At 40.3% G+C, this 20,106-nt stretch overlaps 1 protein-coding gene across 1 annotated transcript in view; it reads right to left on the minus strand.

Annotated features, from left to right (window-relative positions):
- The window catches only part of mapk8ip3.S (mitogen-activated protein kinase 8 interacting protein 3 S homeolog), an 80,794-nt gene that overhangs the window by 28,119 nt on the left and 32,569 nt on the right, over positions 1–20,106 (minus strand). The window contains exons 8-16 of the mRNA XM_041578107.1: positions 16,776–16,878; positions 16,331–16,449; positions 11,919–11,930; positions 10,109–10,126; positions 7,816–7,873; positions 5,076–5,228; positions 4,930–4,984; positions 1,546–1,694; positions 1,178–1,234 (exon numbers count right to left, since the gene is read on the minus strand). Of these exons, the coding sequence (XP_041434041.1) occupies positions 1,178–1,234; positions 1,546–1,694; positions 4,930–4,984; positions 5,076–5,228; positions 7,816–7,873; positions 10,109–10,126; positions 11,919–11,930; positions 16,331–16,449; positions 16,776–16,878 (724 nt within the window). The remainder of the gene's footprint in view (positions 1–1,177; positions 1,235–1,545; positions 1,695–4,929; positions 4,985–5,075; positions 5,229–7,815; positions 7,874–10,108; positions 10,127–11,918; positions 11,931–16,330; positions 16,450–16,775; positions 16,879–20,106) is intronic.

Consider the following 20,106-nt stretch of genomic DNA (forward strand, 5'->3'; position numbering starts at 1 on the left):
GTATAAGGCTGCTACTTCTACCAACACTTAGGAACATAAAGACACTGGAACAACTTAGTTATGCATATGTTATACAGCCAAGAACATGGATTTGCTACACAAGAAAATGTTTCTAATTATTACTAATTATTGGAATTTATTTATAGTTTTATTTTGTTTCTTTTTTCATTCTCCCAAACACAATGGGGCAAATTCACTAAAGGGTTCATATAGGTCGTATATACGTCTTTATTAGAGATGTTGGTGCAAATGCTTGAAGTGGCCACTTATTATTACAAATGTCCTAGGAAGCCAAATAAAGGCAAAAGAGATCCTCTAATGTCCTATTCATGAGCCCACCCTAAAACAAATGTGGTATGCCCCTCAAATGGTTGAAAAAAACCAAAACTTTTAAAAGTTACAACTTTTAAAGACAATTCCGCTTTAAAATATGAAAAACGTTTTAAATGTAATTTCATAGGAAACTACTGAGGATTAATCTGTACCACCAATGCTGGACTTGATATTGTGTCATTCATACATAGTGATAACGTATATTCCATTTATATGTAATAGCTTTGATTTTAAAATGATTACAACTTGTTTTCGTGTTTCCTCCTGAACAATGCCCAAATCTCAGGGCAGCTAAGGAACAAATAAATAGCACACAGTTGCCTAATATATATATACAGTATGTCTATGGGGGTTATTTACTAAACTCCAAGTGCAAAAATCACGAAAAATGTAAATAAAATCGGACTTTTAAAAAAATCACGAATATTTCGGAATCGATTAAACCCCGAGGATGGAAAAGTCCGAATCAGAAAATCCGGCTTCTCAGACCTGTCACGGTTGCATATAAGTCAATGGGAAAAGTCCCAATGATTTTTTGATGTGCGCTGGGTTTTTGTGCAATACCACGACGTATTTGGAATTTTCGGGCAAAAAACATAAGAAATCAGAGTTTTCAGGTGAAAAATCCGAAAAAAACTTCAAAATTGGATGAAAAATCAGAAAAAATCTCGAAAATCTGATTTTTCACCATCTTTTGGGATTTTTTCCCGGAAACAAAATTTTCGGGAAAGTGTATTAATAAATACGCTGAGTTTTTTTCAGAAAATATTGAGATAAATTTGGACTTTGATAAATAACCCCCTATGTGTATCATGAAAATACAGGTTGGGGCATCAAAACCTACAACTGCCAGATGGTTGACTTCTTCTTCTCTTGGACTGAAGGATGCTCCCTGGAGGCTCTGCAAAACAGAAGATGGATGACTTTGTATTACTAAAGCGCTAGTCGTGAAGTACTAAATTGCTATTAAGGAAGACTTTGGCTCATGGAAGAGGATTGTGACTCCATTATCTGCCAGTTCTAAGGGATTTATTCTATTCAAACAGACAGAAAGAATCTTTGTGGCTTTGCACAAAGTAATGCCCCTCAATGTCTGATTTTTCTGGCCGCAAAGTGTGAAGCAGACAAAGAGAGTTACAAGGTAAAGTGTTTGCAGTTCCTCTAAATATTCTTATAAGTGAATCCTTGGGTGAACTGGACCTCTTCCTTCACCTGATCATCTCTGTCCACCGCACAGCTTCTTGCAACTCCATCAGCCTTTCTTTATACTGGTTCCTTTCCATTAGAACCCGCGCCATCTCAACGCGGGTAAATCGCCTGCGCTGAGCGATGGGAATGTTGTCCTGCAGCGGCGAGGAGCTCTTATATGCGACAAAGGAAGACAAAAGAAATACAAATATGAAACATGCTGATTTCTACCGGTAAGCAATTTTTTTTTATCCAGGAGAAATTAACTGGCTGGGTTATTTCTTTTACCAAACCCAGGACATGATAATCTCATCAAAACTCAAATAAAAAGAAACCGCCTTGCATGAAGGTGTGTTTTTGTGATCTGAAAATGTCAAAAAATGCACCAGAGAATAAGGGGCAGATGTATTAAGGGTCAAATACCGAGGGTTAATTAACCGTCGATATCCGACTGGCGAATTAAAATCCTTCGACTTCGAATATCGAAGTCGAAGGATTTTGCACAATTCGTTCGATCGAACGATCGAAGGAATAATCGTTCGATCGAACGATTAAATCCTTCGAATCGAACGATTCGAAGGATTTTAATCCATCGATCGAAGGATTATCCTTTGACCAAAAAAAGATAGCCAAGCCTATGGGGACATTCCCCTTAGGCTAACATTGACTTCGGTAGCTTTTAGCTGGCGAACTAGGGGGTCGAAGATTTTTCTTAAAGAGACAGTACTTTGACTATCGAATGGTCGAATAGTCGTACGATTTTTAGTTCGAAACGTTCGAGTCGAAGTCGTAGTCGAAGGTCGAAGTAGCCCATTCGATGGTCGAAGTAGCCAAAAAAACACTTCGAAATTTGAAGTATTTTTTCTTCTATTCCTTCACTCGAATTTAGTGAATGGGCCCCTTAGAGTTGTCAGATTAATATGCTAGGCATGCAATTACTCCAAAATCTGCTTATTTATCAGCTCAGCAAAATGTTCCCTGAATAGTAACATTAATCAAACAGCTTTATATGAGAAGCTCGAGCCACTAATTAATTGCTTCCCAGATACTTTAATGTGATAATTAGCTCTGCTGGCTCTATATAAAGCACCAAGTGAAGCAGGAGAATGAAATGAGATTGCGGATCTAGCATTAAAAGGGTTGTTGCAGTGGCGTAACTAGATATCACTGAGCCCAACAGCAAATTATTTATCAGGCCCACAAAATGTCTAGGGGTTGACCTGTTTTACCAATATTTCTTAAAATGTTGTATGAATTAGGGTCTCATGGGGCCCCTATACCTCCTAGGGCCCCCTGCAGCTGCAGGGTCTGCTTCCTCTGTAGTTACACCCCTGAGTTGTTCACCTTTGAATTCACTTTTAGTATGATATAGAGTGTGATAGTCTGAGACAATTTCCAATTGGTTTAATTTTGTTTATTATTTGTGGTTTTTAAGTTATTTCGAGTTTTATTCCGCAGCTCTCGCGTTTGCAATTTTAGCAATCTCATTTCTAGGGTCCAAATTCCCCTAGCAACCATGCACTGATTTGAATAAGAGACTGGAATATGAATAGGAGAGGCCTGAATAGAAAGACGAGTCATAAAAAGTTGCTATAACAATAAACTTGTAGCCTTGCAGAGTATTTGTTAATGAGATGGGGTCAGTGACCCTCCATTTGAAAGTTGGAAAGAATCAGAAGGCAAACCAATATATATATAAAAAAAATGAAGACCAATTAAAAAGATGCTTAGAACTGGCCCATTTTTGGACATAGTAAAAGTTAACTTAAAGGTGAACCACCCATTTAACGCTGCCTGTATTCAGATTTACACCACCTGACCTAGCTTAAATTCTAAACGGAGTATATAGAGATACCATGCACTGGTTTGAATAAGAGACTGGAATATGAATAGGAGAGGCCTGAATAGAAAGAGTAATAAAAAGTAGCAATTACAATAAATTTGTAGCCTTAAAGGGATCCTGTCATTGGAAAACATGTTTTTTTCAAAACGCATCAGTTAATAGTGCTACTCCAGCAGAATTCTGCACTGAAACAGATTTTTTAATATTCAATTTTGAAATCTGACATGGGGCAGACATTTTGTCAATTTCCCAGCTGCCCCTGGTCATGTGACTTGTTCCTGCACTTTAGGAGCGAAATGCTTTCTGGCAGGCTGCTGTTTTTCCTTCTCAATGTAACTGAATGTGTCTCAGTGAGACATGGGTTTTTACTATTGAGTGTTGTTCTTAGATCTACCAGGCAGCTGTTATCTTGTGTTAGGGAGCTGTTATCTGGTTACCTTCCCATTGTTCTTTTGTTTGGCTGCTGGGGGGGAAAAGGGAGGGGGTGATATCATTTCAACTTGCAGTACAGCAGTAAAGAGTGATTAAAGTTTATCAGAGCACAAGTCACATGACTTTGGGCAGCTGGGAAATTGACAATATGTCTAGCCCCATGTCAGATTTCAAAATTGAATATAAAAACATCTGTTTGCTCTTTTGAGAAATGGATTTCAGTGCAGAATTCTGCTGGAGCACTATTAACTGATTGATTTTTTTTCCCATGACAGTATCCCTTTAAAGACCCTTTGTTTTTTTAGCAGTGGCCCCATTTGAAAGCTGGAAAGAAGTCAGAAGAAAAAAGCAAATAATTAAAAAGCTATAAAAAATAAATAATACGCACTCATTGAAAAGTTGCTTAGAATTGGCCATTCTATAACATACTAAAAATGAACCACCCCTTTCTTACTGCATAATGTCAGTGTAGGCCAACCAGGTGCCCTAAGCAACCCAGTGGGCTAACCCTGATGCCCCCGTGTGCCCGTGCATGCACCAGAACGGAGGGGGAGGGCAACAGAAGGGGAGGGAGGAAGGGCAGGGGAGGGAAGTAGCGGAGAGCATCAGAGGGAAGGGAGGTAGGAAGGGTAGAGTGACAGAGGAGGGAGGCAAGAGGGGAGCAGGGGCGTAACTACAGAGGAAGCAGACCCTGCGGCTGCACGGGGGCCCAGGAGGTACAGGGGGCCCCATGAGGCTCTCATTGATGAGCAATTTGAACATATATTGGTAAAACAGGACAAACACTGGATATGTTGGGGGCCCTAAAATGAATTTGCTGTGGGGCCCAGCAACATCTAGTTACGCCACTGGAGGGGAGCGAATCCGGATTAGGAGTAGGCAGAAGACCTTCGAACAGGCACCTGCCCAGCACCCCCACATTGTTGTGCCCTAGGCAGGTGCCTCTTCTGCCTAACCCTAGTTCCGGCACTGGTGTAGGGATAGGGATGTAGGGTCATGGAAGCAGAGCACTGCTGTTGGTAAGAATTATTACTCCATGCTAAAAATAATTCCATAAACAAAAACAACAGTGTATACTAGACCCTTAAACTATACTCCTATATTGAGTGGAAGTATTTTGGGGAGATGCCAACCTCTTCCACTTCCTCTTTGGGTTCTTGCAAGGCCACAATAACTTCCGATTTCACCCTGGAAAAGTAAACATTAAAAAAAAATGTTAGTGCGTAACATGCAACCTTATATATCAATGCATCACATATCTGTAAGACAAGCTTTGTACCTCTTAAGATCCTCTTCCAGCTCTTTCACACGCGTCTCCATCTTGACCTTGGCTTGTTTGGTGGCTTCCAGCTCTCCCTTCAGCACCTCCTGCTCCCCACTAAGTTGGTCCACTTGTGCAATCAAGTCATTCTTAACCACATTCAGGGCATTCCTAACAAAGGTGACAATAACAATGGGATCTAAACTTCAGCCCCTGAGACATCAGACTTTCATATGTTCCCTTTTGTATATATTCTGGTCATGTTGTTGTTTGATACAGGGGGTTGATCAGTGCAATAGGTTTGCTGGGGCAAAACAAAGGAAGGCTTTGATAATTAATATGAATGAGTAAAAGTTAATGACCCTGTATATAAAAAACTTGTTAAATTTTGAAGTCACAGAATATTGTGAGGCTTCTGTATTTAGGAGCACTGCCAAATAGAATGTGTTAAAGACTTCATGTCAGAATGTCCTTTTGGTGCCTTTACAATCCTGCTGGAAGTCTTTCTTTGTCCTCTGAAATATCTCTGTTTCAATGTGAACTTTCCTTTGCCCATCTCTTGAACTTTTAAGAAATGTCTGCCCTGGCCTAGGGTTGTTACCTTTCCGGTTTCGACCTGGACAGCCCCATCATTGGCAGATTTACATTTCAATACCAGCCAAAGAGTATCAAAAAACAAAAGTAGCCAAAAACCATTTTAAAAGTAGCCCAAAAATAGTCCAATTTGTATGACGAACAATCAATATGACAACAGCATATAGAAGCTGCTAACTAATTCTATGTGTATGGCTCAGGTGATTATCACGTACCAGATGCAGCGTGTGGTGTTTATACAAATGGCCTGTAGGTGTCACTGTGCACATGAGTTACACTGTGTATACATAGTACTTTATATACTGCTTAAAGGGGAAGGAAACCTAGCCAGCGCAAACCCCCCACCCCCCCTCCCGTTTGTTGCCCACCCTCCCTCCTCCCCCCTGGCCTACCCATCCCGCTGGGCAAATGCCCCTAACTTGTTACTTACCCTTCTGCGCAGGTCCAGTCCAGGGAGTTCACAGACGACATCTTCTTCCACGCGATCTTCTTCCTGCTCTGACCGGCGTTTTGGCGAATGCGCAGTAGGGTCATTTCGCCGGTACGGATCTACTGCGCATGCGCCAAAAGTCACGCGCATGCGCATGCGCCAAAACGCCGTTCACAGCAGGAAGAAGATCGCGTGGAAGAAGATGTCGTCGGTGAACTCCCTGGACTGGACCTGCGCAGAAGGGTAAGTAACAAGTTAGGGGCATTTGCCCAGCGGGATGGGTAGGCCAGGGGGGAGGAGGGAGGGTGGGCAACAAACGGGAGGGGGGTGGGGGGTTTGCGCCGGCTGGGTTTCCTTCCCCTTTAAGAGTGATAGAGTTGGAAGTTACTGTTGTGTAATGGCTGCATGAACCTGCTAATAAAGGACTGTTATATTCTACTCATCCTCCGCTACCAAAATATAACACAGCGGGCTGCAGGCTGTACTACAGACAGGTTGGGACTGATAGGCTAAAACTGCAGCAAATAGAAATAGAAAAGGGAGTTGTTTTCTACATCTTTCTACTCTCTTTGCATTATGGGTATAATAGATGCACATTAACCTTGGATGTAGGCATTTGCTAAATAAAAACTAGGGATGCACTGAATCCACTATTTTGGATTCGGCCGAACCCCCGAATCCTTTGTGAAAGATTCGGCCGAATACCAAACCGAAGCCGAAACCTAATTTGCATATGCAAATTAGGGATGGGAAAGGGACATTTTTTTTTACTTCCTTGTTTTGTGACAAAAAGTCATGTGATTTCCCTCTCCACCCTAATTTGCATATGCAAATTAGGATTCGGATTCGGTTCGGCTGGACAGAAGGTTTCGGCCGAATCCGAATCCTGCTGAAGAAGGCCGAATCCTGGCTGAATCCCAAACCGAAATCCTGGATTCGGTGCATCCCTATTAAAAACGATTACCCAACATGCACTAGGCAGAAAAACGTTGGCTAGTTTTCAGTACAAACTCACCAGGGCTCCAAAAAGTAGCCCAAATCCGTACCGTGGCTGTACTTTGGAAACCCGTCTGGGCTTGAAATTTGCCAACCCTGGACAGCCCAGTTTTTTGAATGGCTGTCAAAACTGCCTGCTTGGTTTTCCAAATTAGGAAAACCGGGCAGGATTACCTATCATTGACATAGATATCGACCAATCACCGATCACCACATCATAGCCCCGCCCCTGACATCACGACCCACCCCTGCAGCATCACAGCTCCACCCTTTTCGCATCACGGCCCCTCCCCTGCTCGGATTCAACCGGGCCAAAGAGTGGCAACCCTACCCTGGCCATTGGCTGCTGTGCCTTTGCTGCTCTCTCCTTTCCTGATCCATGACTACATACTGTATGTCCAGCTGGTTATTTACAGTGAAAGTGATGGATGGTAGAACCCCTTCCTAGTGGTGGGTACGTTTGGAAAGTTTCAAGAAAGGGTTAAACGCCTTTACAGAAAAAAAGATGAATGGTGGTACAGTTATCAGATAACTGATCTTTGGATAGTTTGGATCTTCATACCTTAAGTCTACTAGAAAATTGTTTAAACATTAAATAAACCCAAAAGGCTGGTTTTGCTTCCAATAAGGATTAATTATATCTTAGTTGGGATCAAGTACAAGCTACTGTTATATTATTACAGAGAAAATAGAAATCTCATAACAGGTGAACACCAAAATGATTATATGGAAACTTACTTTGTCTCTAAAAGCTGCGAGTTTTCCAAAAGGAGATTTCCCACTTCTTTTCCCATTCCTGAAACAACAGTATATTATTGCCGGAGTGTAAAGGACATTTTGGGTTAAATTCACTTTAATAGAAAGTAAAACAATTGCCTAGGTCCAAATATTGTGCCATTGACATCTTTACTGTCTTGAAGGAGTTGTTCACCTTTGAGATAACGTTTAGTATGATGTAGAGAGGGATATTCTGAGACAATTTGCAATTGGTTTTCATTTTTTATTATTTGTGTTTTTTTGAGTTATTTAGCTTTTTATTCAGCAGGTCTTCAATTTGCATTATAAACAATCTGGTAGCCAGGATCCAAATTACCCTAGCAACCATGCACTAATTTGAATAAGAGACTGGCATACGAATAGGAGAGGGTCTGAATAGAAAGATGAGCAATGAAAATGAGTAATAACAATAAATTTGTAGCCTTACAGAGCATTTGCTTTTTAGGTGGGGTCAGCGACTCCCATTTGATAGATAATGAAAACAAACGGAAAAGTTGCTTAGAATTGGCCATTGTATTACATACTAAGGGTAAGGCCACACTGGGCGTTTTGGGGAGATTTCGTTGCCAGGCGACTAATCGCCTCGTCTTTGCGGCGACCAGTCTCCCCAAACGCCTTCCCTCACTCTGCGCCGGCTGAAATTAAAAAACGCCGGCGCTTGTCGATTCATTTTCCGAAGTAGCCCGAGGCAACTTCGGGCGACTTCGGAAAATGAACCACAGAGTCAGAAGGCAGACCAAATCTCCCCAAAACACCCAGTGTGGACTTAACCTAAACATTTACTTAAAGATGAACCATCCCTTTAAACAGGATCTTATACTTTAACTCCCACACAGTGCACCCCTGATGGATGTCTTACTGATAATATGGAGCACATTGTATTTTAATTAATTTTCAGTTCATCCTTTTTTTTTCTGGATAAGGGTTCAAGAGTCTAAAATGAGAATAAACAACTATATACTCAGTATAGAATTTAAGCTAGGTCAGGTGGTGTAAATCTGGCTACAGGCAGGGTTAAATGGGTGGTTCACCTTTAAGTTAACTTTTACTATGTTCAAAAATGGGCCAGTTCTAAGCATCTTTTTAATTGGTCTTCATTTTTTTATATATATATTTTTAATTGGTTTGCCTTCTGATTCTTTCCAACTTTCAAATGGAGGGTCACTGACCCCATCTCATTAACAAATACTCTGCAAGGCTACAAGTTTATTGAACTTTTTATTACTCGTCTTTCTACTCAGGCTCTCTCCTATTCATATTCCAGTCTCTTATTCATATCAATGCATGGTTGCTAGGGTAATTTGTACCCCAGTAACCAGACTGCTAATACTGCAAAATGAAAACCAGTTGCAGCTTGTCTCTCTCTCTCTACATTATTCTTAAAGGGGAACGACCAATTTAACATGGTCATGGCTCTCATATTCTCTATCCTCAGGCATCTGTGCATGTTTTAAGGAAAACTAAGACTGCATGGATTTTTAACCCTTTCTGGTTTACATTTGTAGGGTTAAATATTTGCATTCTTATGAAGTAGAAGCGCAGAAGACAAACACAATATACATGGTTCACATGACTATTTGCAGCAGAAGTATCACTGGGATTTCATTGCAGCTTTGCTGGTGTAAAGCTGCAACCATTGTTTATTACCTGTATAGTTATTTAGTTACATTTTCCTGCTTTTAGGTTTTCTCATTCCCGATCCTTCAAGCTGCAGCCTTATTTTTGGTCTTCATGATATTAGCAGATTAACACTACTAACATCATGAATGTGTAAAAGGAGCTCCCCCTGCTGTTTTATCTTGATAATGGCCAGACATCTTAATTTATGAAAACGAACCCCCCAAAAATTAATGTACATAGCTAAATAGGGGGCGGCATGGCGCCCAGCTGCATTGGGAACGTAGTATGTAGTAAATCTGGCCCTGCATATTTCCCCTTTAATTCAGCTGACATTCCTGATTAAACATGTAGCAGCCCCTGCGGCAGAACATAAAAGCAGGAAAACAAATTAATAATACATTAGAAAAATCAGTTTTTTTAACTTAGTTGTCAATTTAGGATTTTTATAGCATTAATAAAATATCAGTGATACATACACTGCATAAAGTAAAACAAAAATAAATCAACCCAGTTCTAAAAACAAAACCCCCCAAAAAAATCTAGATTCCACAAACAGTATAAAAAAGCAGGATTTGCAGCAAGTGAGAAGGAAGCCTGGAATACAGATGAATATAATTGCAGGCCTCGGCCTTACCAAAGAAATCATCCCGTACTAGAAGTGCAGCCCCATGGGGAGACAGAGGGAGGCAGTAGAGAGGGGAGGAAAAGAAAACAGAGCAGCTGTTAGCAAGTGATTGGATATTAGCCATAATAGCACCTGCAGCCATGCACTGCCAATCTAATGAGCCAGTCAAAAAGCACACGTCTTCCTATTTCTCACTGTGGGCTGATCTTGTGGGATTATGGGTCATGATCTGTGCCTTCGCATACAGTGATAACAGCACCCCCAGAGGTCATGCAAAGGTAGTGCGCCTAATATTCTTGGCCCCAGCTATTTTCATGGCATCCCTTAGAGCAGTGATCGCCAACCAGTGGCTCTTGAGCAACATTTTGCTCATCAACTTCTTGGATGTTGCTCCCAGTGGCATCAAAGCAGGTGCTTATTTTTTTCCATTCCTGGCTTGGAGGCAAGTTTTAGTTGCATAAAAACCAAACAGAGCCTCCTGTAGGCTGCCAGTCCATATAGGAGCTACCAAATGGCCAATCACAGACTTTATTTTGCACCACCAGGAACATTTATGCTTGCGTTACTCTCCAACACTTTTTATGTCTGAAGTGGCTCATGGAGAAAAAAGGTTAGGGGTCCCAGTCCAGACCAATAGTATAGTCTTGCACCCAAAACTAGGATATATCTATCATTAAGGGATGCTTCTTAAAGGAATACTGTCATGGGGAAACATGTTTTTTTCAAAATGTATCAGTTAATAGTGCTGCTCCAGCTGAATTCTGCACTGAAATCCATTTTTCAATACAGCAAACACATTTTTTTAAATTCAATTTTGAAATCTACATGGAGGTAGACATATTGTCAGTTTCCCAGCTTCCCCCAGTCATGCGACTTGTGCTCTGATAAACTTCAGTCACCCTTTACTGCTGTACTGCAATTTGGAGTGATATCACGCCTCCCCCCAGCAGCCTAGCAAAGGAACAATGGGAAGGTAACCAGATAGCACTTCCCTACCACAAGATTACAGCTCCCTGGTAGATCTATGAACAACAAGTCAAAAGTAAAAGCCAAGTCCCACTGAGACTGATTCAGTTATAGTAAGTAGCAGAGATAACAGCCTGCCAGAAAATAGTTCCATCCTAAAGTGCAGGCACAAGGCACATGACAGGGGGCAGCTGGGAAACTGACAATATGTCTAGCCCTTGTAGATTTCAAAATTGAATATAAAAAAAATCTTTTGAGAATTGGATTTTCAGTGCAGAAGTCTGCTGGAGTAACACTATTAACTGATGTGTTTTGAAAAAAACATGTTTTCCCAGGACAGTTTCCCTTTAACACAATGATATAGTGGTTACAGTGGTTTGATTCCAGCCAGGAGACTATCGACAAGACGTTAAACCCCCTTCCTACTCCCAGCGGGAGTGGGACTTTGTTTGAGTAAAGGACTGATTTACTGAAGTACTCAGGGGCGCTTCGCCAATGAGGCGAGTTGAGGCACTCTCCTCAGGCGGCAGTGCCCCACTAGGTACCAGGGGTGGCAAAAATGCCTCTCTTGGTACTTTAAGAGCCGAATTTCCGGTTTTCAAACCGGAAATTTCGGCTCTTCTAGCACAGAGAGCGCAGTTAGGCTCTCTGCAATAGCGTACCGGCCCTCTCTGCCACCCTCGTGGACCCCCTCAGGCACAAAAAGGTAAGCACATGGGGAGGGGAGGCGGCGGAGGGGCCCCTGGCAGTACTGCAAGAAGGGAAAGAACAACATTCACACCATTCAGGCAGGATTCTGGGAGGCAAGAGGAAGTTTTAAGGGATGGACCAAAAAAAGCAGTGAGATACACACCTGAGAATTCTCCTTTTGAGGGCCATTTGGTGATTTGGCATGAAATGGTTGGAATAAGTAGAGTAAAAGGGAAACAAAAGATAAGCATGGGTCATTCAGTGGTTGAGAAAACAAATACAATTGCTTAACAAATTCAATGAAGCATAACATGTCCCTGCTTGGTACCGGCAGTAGTCTCTGAGGATCAGGTGGCCACGTGAATTTCCCATATCCATTAGGTCTTGTTGCTGATCTCTCAGTCGGTACATAACACTGTTTAACTACTGTGCGTATATGCTATAATAGATACAAGATTAATATTTTGCCCAGCTGTCTGGTTCTGCTTAACAGTCTCTATACAGAAGATTGGCACCATTCTCAACTACAGCCACCTAAATCAGAGACATACAAATAATAATGTACAAAGCAAAGTTCATGTTTGGTGTCCCCACCGAGCCCAACTGAAATCCATGTACTTTGGATATTGGTCAGTTTCAGGATCAGGCAGGTTGGAAAATCTCATCTGCCAATGCACCATGATGTTGGCCTGTTGAGTGATCAGAACAAATGAAGATGTTCAGCCTGTGTTTGGCCATTAGGGTTGCCACCTTTTCTAAAAGGTTAGGCTAGGCCGGTAAAATACCGGCCGGGTGTCAAACCCTCATGGCCCCTTTAGCTATTTAGAAAATGCAAATGATTTCATGGTAGAGACTCATGCAGCATTTCTTGCATCTGTTACATGTAACCTTAGTGGCTTTACTTTATCTGCAGGGGCAATATATGTAATACAGGTATGGGATCCATTATCCAGAAACCCGTTATCCAGAATGCTCCAAATTACGGAAAGGCTGTCTCCCATAGAATCTATTATAACCCAATAATACAAATTTTAAAAAATGATTAAAAAACAGTACTTGTACTTGATCCCAACCAAAATATAATTAATCCTTATTGGAAACAAAGCCAGCCTATTGGGTTTGTTCAATGTTTACATGATTTTCTAGCAGACTTAAGGTATGAAGATCCAGATTATTGAAAGATCCATTATCCAAAAACTCCCAGGTCCCAAGCATTCTGGATAACAGGTCCCATACCTGTAATGCTAAAAATGGTCAATCTGACAGCTGTAAAGTTATTTAAGTGCCAAGTTGCAATAACAATCATGTGCATTATTTCTTGTAACAATGAATCCATGCAAAGGGGAGGGGTTTGTGGTTTCTCTATACAAGTATGGGACCTGTTATCCAGAATACTTGGGACTTGGGGCTTCCCGGATAATGGATATTTCCGGAATTTCGATTCTCATACCTTAAGTCTACTGGAAAATCATGTAAACATTAAATAAACCCAATAGGCTGGTTTTGCCTCCAATAAGGATTAATTATATCCTAGCTGGGATCAAGTACAAGCTACTGTTTTATTACTACAGAAAAACAGGAAATAATTTATTATTGATTACTAAAATGGAGTCCATAGGAGACAACCTTTCCATAATTTGAAGCATTCTGGATAATGGGTTTCCAGATAACGGATCCCCTTCCTGTATTACATAAGATGCGTGGGGTGCATAACTCAACACTGATACAATACGTATACTTGTAAATGTACCATGATCTCTGCTAATACCAACAAAATTATGCAATAGTTTGTAACAATTCTGTACAGACAGGCTAAATATCCTGATCTATCCACAGACATCCCCTTTTGGTCACCTCTACACAACTTCTTATGTGTTTGACACTGGTTAGTTAAACACCTTCCTCGATGGGTTCAATCACTGTTTGTTTTATGTGATAGTATAACATACAACCATGCAGATAATCGTCTCTGTATAAACAGTTGAATAACATTTTTAAAAAAAAATGTGCCAAAGTAATGATGCCCCATTATGCAGCCCCATGAGCTATGTAAGATCAGGGGAGTGGGGTGCAAAACAGGGCTTATTCTGGCCAAATTCTCTGTTCATGTTCTGGCCAAACTGTCTCATTCTTACTGAACTCCAAAAAAATACTTACTTTGCCAGCTGCCTTTACAAGGCCAATAGTTCTCTTGTTTGCAGTTCCGATTCCAAACTAGTGCAACTCTGCTCTAAAATTGGACAGCATAACCAAACTAACAACAGTTCAATGGATCGATACGGAGCGCTGTTCGAAGTATGTCTAGGAGACCGGCTTCTTTAATTAATAACATCTTGGCTTTATTCAAACGCACATTCAGGTAACATAAGGTGTATCATTCTAACGCATTTCGTGCCCGTAAACTCGGCACTTCATCAGAGTGATTAGTGAACACATGTCTCCATGTTTAAGTAGCAACGCTCGTGCGTATCATTAAAACAAAATATACTTGTGAAATCAATACATTTACTGCAGACGTCATACATAATTCAAATATATAATAAATGTATAACTAAATAATTAAATATGTGAATAAATGAACAAATGCAACTATAAATATGTGTATAAATAAATGTTTTTTTTAAAAAAAATTCAATAAATTATGCAACTTCCGAAATACATTGTCCTGTTCCATAAATATGGGCTGGGAATAGAAAGCATAACAAAAGTTATTACTTTTAAATGTCCAATAGTAGGGGAATCAATAATAATTTTTGGACACATATAAATGCAGCTTTACATTCCCTATAGTAAAGACTATGTCATATGACTCTTGTTATTAAATGTTAATTAATTAAGTACATTTATATACAATATTGTTTATACACGTGTATATATATTTATTCATATATTTATTGCCATGAAATTGAAAACAGTATAAGAGGAAATATATACTGATTTACTTATCACATAAAAACATCACACTTTTATTTATACTAGGGATGCACCGAATCCAATATTTTGGATTCGGCCGAACCCCCCGAATCCTTTGCGAAAGATTCGGCCGAATACCGAACCGAATCTTAATTTGCATATGCAAATTAGGGGTGGGAAGGGGAAAACATTTTTAACTTCCTTGTTTTGTGACAAAAGGTCACGCAATTTCCCTCTCTGACCCTAATTTGCATATGCAAATTAGGATTTGGTTCGGCCGGGCAGAAGGATTCGGAATCGGAATCCTGCTGAAAAAGGCCGAATATTGGCCGAATCCCGAACTGAATCCTGGATTCGGTGCATTCCTAATTTATACACATATTTATAGTTCCATTTGTTCATTAATTCACATATTTAATTATTTAGTTATACATTTATTATATATTTAAATTATGTATGACGTCTGCAGTAAATGTATTTAATTCACAAGTATATTTTTGTTTTAATGATATGCACGAGCGTTGCTACTTAAACATGGAGACATGTGTTCACTAATCACTCTGATGAAGTGCTGGGTTTGCAGGCACGAAACGCGTGAAGCCAAAACGAACATGTGCTGGTTTGGGAGTGGAGGTAAGTGCAAGAGAATGCTTGGTCCTGTAATACAATTCCTACAATAACACCTTATAGGCTTACAAATAGGAACTTTGGACAGAAATGAGTATGTTGTGAAAGAGCTGCTTTCACTGGGTAAAACTCAATGAAAACAAATTGTTGTAAAGATGTAAAAGTGCAATAAAAATGTCTTTATCTTTTCCAAAGTGTTGGACCCTTTTAAGCATCAAACACATTTAATATGGTGCGGCATTATGGTCTAATTACAAATTGTTGGTGGCAATTTATCTCCTTACCCTGGCTAACAAATTGCAAGGCAACAGTTCTGTACCAAGTTGGCTTGCCAGTGTTGCAGTAGGAAGGTGTTTAAAAGAGAACTAAACCCTAAAGTGAATATGGTTAAAAATGCCATATTTTATATACTGAAGTTATTCAGCTAAAGTTTCAGCTTCTCAATGATCCAGGACTTCAAACTTGTCACAGGGGGTCACCATCTTGGAAAGTGTCTGTGACACTCACATGCTCAGTGGGCTCTGAGCAGCTGTTGAGAAGCTAAGCTTAGGGCTCGTCACTAATTATCCAGCAGAAAATGAGCTTCCCTGGCTGTAATATAAGCTGATGCTACAGGTTTGCTGATTATTAAATTCTGATGCTAATTGCACTGGTTTCTGTGCTGCCATGTAGTAATTATCTGTATTAATTACTAATCAGCCTTATATTGTGACATTTCTATTCTATGTGTACTGTATATTGTGAGTGGGTCCCTAAGCTCAGTAAGTGACAGCAGCACAGAGCATGTGCAGTGAATCAGCAGAAAAGAAGATGGGGAGCTACTGGGGCATCTTTGGAGCCACAGATTTTTACTGCTAAAGGGCTGTGGTTGCCTTGGGCTGGTACAGAAGCCCAAAATATAATGTACAACATTTCTAGCTACTTCTTTAGTTAAGCTTTAGTTCTCCTTTCATATCTCCGTCACCAGACACACATAGAATGGGTGCGGATTTTCTCCACCTTTGCCCCCTCCACTAGCTCTTTAGCCCTGCTTACCCAGAAGGTCCGCCCCTTCGTCAACATCTCCGATGACCTCTGAGCCGGCTGTAGACAACTCGTGATATAAAGAATCGGTGTTGATCCCAAAAGCTTTGTTTACAATCCCCTGTGTCGGGCTGAAAGATATTGGTTTAAGGCCGCAGTTAAAGTGTGTTTTTAATGACGAATAAGAAGTACCTTCAGGTTATCAATGGTCAATATGGAATGAAATTTTAAACAAAGGCAAAAATAAGACATCGGAACATCTCATCTGCATTTAATGTTTTGGTAATACGAGGGGTCTTCCTTCTATACAAAAGACAGAATAAATTACAGCATCCACTGCTGGGACTTGTACTAGTGATGACTTGATTCAGAGCAGACTAAGGATAGTTAACCTTATATTATTATTCAGTCTATTTTGCCTTTATTATCTGTTGTCAGCATTATTTTCCTGTTTCACCTGGTTCCTGTGCGCTCCAGTCGTGGATCCTGACACATGTCCAGCTCTGGGGTGGAATCGATTATGTCTTGGACATCCGACCACTCATCACTGCTGCCCATGCCTGCGAGAGAGATACAGTGTTATTCCCAAATAAAGTTCCTAATAGGGGTTTCCAAATACAGGTATGGGACCTGTTATCCAGGATGCTTAGGACCTGGGGTTTTCCAGATATGGGATCTCTCTGTAATTCAGATTTCCATACTTTAAACCAATCAAAAAATGATTTAAACATTAAATAAACCCAAAAACCTTAGTTAGGGTCATGTATTATTATTATTAACATGTATTTATATAGCGCCAACATATTGCGTAGCACTGTAAAGTAAATGTGATTATACAACTAAATCACATGAAATCTATACATAGAACATATGGAGTTACATACATCACAATCAATACCGGTACAAAAGGTGAGGAAGGCCCTATGCAGAAAGAGCTTACACTCTAAAGGGAAGGGAGTAATACACAAGGTGTGGGAGTGGGCAAGATCGAAGAAATGTTAGTATGTACACAGCACTGTTTTATTATTACAGAGAAAATGGAAAATATTTTTTAAAATTTTGAATTATTGGAGTCTATGGAAGATGGACTTCCTGTAACTCAGAGCTTTCTGGATAATGGGTTTCCCATACCTGAAATATATAACAGAAAAGCAGGTATATGATAAGGGGTCTGCTAGCAATAAACATGGGGCAACATCAGAGGAAAAAAACAGTTCCCAAAACCCATTTCAATGCACCTTTGAAAAAACAGCTATTTTCTATGGAAGCTGAAAACAAGATGAGCACTATGAAATAAATAACTTAATATCTCCAAGCCCTGAACTATTGGCAACCTGAACATGCCAACTCATTTATTATGATGGTAATGGTGGATCATCATGTTAAAATGAGTTGTCTTGATTAGGGACGGTTCCCTGGGTCGACTGCATTCAAGACAGTATATGAAATAATTTGGTGTTTTGTGTGCGGGTTAGCGGAACAGTAACTCCAAAAAATTAAACTGTTTTAAAGGAATGACAATATAATGTACAGTTACTCTGCACTGGTAAAACTGGTGTGTTTGCCTCAGAAACACTACTATAGTTTGTATAAACAAGCTGCTGTGTAGCCATGGGGGCAGACATTCAGAGCTGAAAAGGGAGAAAAGGCTCATGCTACACAGCAGATAACAGATAAACTCTGTAGTATACAATGGGATTCTTCAGAGCTTATCTGTTATCTACTGTGTATCCTGTGCTTGAATGGCTGCCCCTATGGCTACACAGCAGCTTGTTTATATAAACTATAGTAGTACTTATCTGTTATCTGCTGTGTATCCTGTGCTTGAATGGCTGCCCCCATGGCTACACAGCAGCTTGTTTATATAAACTATAGTAGTACTTATCTGTTATCTACTGTGTATCCTGTGCTTGAATGGCTGCCCCCATGGCTAAACAGCAGCTTGCTTATATAAACTATAGTAGTACTTATCTGTTATCTACTGTGTATCCTGTGCTTGAATGGCTGTCCCCATGGCTACACAGCAGCTTGTTTATATAAACTATAGTAGTACTTATCTGTTATCTACTGTGTATCCTGTGCTTGAATGGCTGCCTCCATGGCTAAACAGCAGCTTGCTTATATAAACTATAGTAGCACTTATCTGTTATCTACTGTGTATCCTGTGCTTGAATGGCTGCCCCCATGGCTACACAGCAGTTTGTTTATGTAAACTATAGTAGTACTTATCTGTTATCTACTGTGTATCCTGTGCTTGAATGTCTGCCCCCATGGCTACACAGCAGCTTGTTTATATAAACTATAGTAGTACTTATTTGTTATCTACTGTGTATCCTGTGCTTGAATGGCTGCCCCTATGGCTACACAGCAGCTTGTTTATATAAACTATAGTAGTACTTATCTGTTATCTGCTGTGTATCCTGTGCTTGAATGGCTGCCCCCATGGCTAAACAGCAGCTTGCTTATATAAACTATAGTAGTACTTATCTGTTATCTACTGTGTATCCTGTGCTTGAATGGCTGTCCCCATGGCTACACAGCAGCTTGTTTATATAAACTATAGTAGTACTTATCTGTTATCTACTGTGTATCCTGTGCTTGAATGGCTGCCTCCATGGCTAAACAGCAGCTTGCTTATATAAACTATAGTAGCACTTATCTGTTATCTACTGTGTATCCTGTGCTTGAATGGCTGCCCCCATGGCTACACAGCAGTTTGTTTATGTAAACTATAGTAGTACTTATCTGTTATCTACTGTGTATCCTGTGCTTGAATGTCTGCCCCCATGGCTACACAGCAGCTTGTTTATATAAACTATAGTAGTACTTATCTGTTATCTCCTGTGTATCCTGTGCTTGAATGGCTGCCCCCATGGCTACACAGCAGCTTGTTTATATAAACTATAGTAGTACTTATTTGTTATCTACTGTGTATCCTGTGCTTGAATGGCTGCCCCTATGGCTACACAGCAGCTTGTTTATATAAACTATAGTAGTACTTATCTGTTATCTGCTGTGTATCCTGTGCTTGAATGGCTGCCCCCATGGCTAAACAGCAGCTTGCTTATATAAACTATAGTAGTACTTATCTGTTATCTACTGTGTATCCTGTGCTTGAATGGCTGTCCCCATGGCTACACAGCAGCTTGTTTATATAAACTATAGTAGTACTTATCTGTTATCTACTGTGTATCCTGTGCTTGAATGGCTGCCTCCATGGCTAAACAGCAGCTTGCTTATATAAACTATAGTAGCACTTATCTGTTATCTACTGTGTATCCTGTGCTTGAATGGCTGCCCCCATGGCTACACAGCAGTTTGTTTATGTAAACTATAGTAGTACTTATCTGTTATCTACTGTGTATCCTGTGCTTGAATGTCTGCCCCCATGGCTACACAGCAGCTTGTTTATATAAACTATAGTAGTACTTATCTGTTATCTCCTGTGTATCCTGTGCTTGAATGGCTGCCCCCATGGCTACACAGCAGCTTGTTTATATAAACTATAGTAGTACTTATTTGTTATCTACTGTGTATCCTGTGCTTGAATGGCTGCCCCCGTGGCTACACAGCAGCTTGTTTATATAAACTATAGTAGTACTTATCTGTTATCTACTGTGTATCCTGTGCTTGAATGGCTGCCCCATGGCTACACAGCAGCTTGTTTATATAAACTATAGTAGTACTTATCTGTTATCTACTGTGTATCCTGTGCTTGAATGGCTGCCCCCATGGCTACACAGCAACTTGTTTATATAAACTATAGTAGTACTTATCTGTTATCTACT

This window comes from Xenopus laevis, chromosome 9_10S (assembly GCF_017654675.1).
Source record: "Xenopus laevis strain J_2021 chromosome 9_10S, Xenopus_laevis_v10.1, whole genome shotgun sequence".
Lineage (NCBI taxonomy): Eukaryota > Metazoa > Chordata > Amphibia > Anura > Pipidae > Xenopus > Xenopus laevis.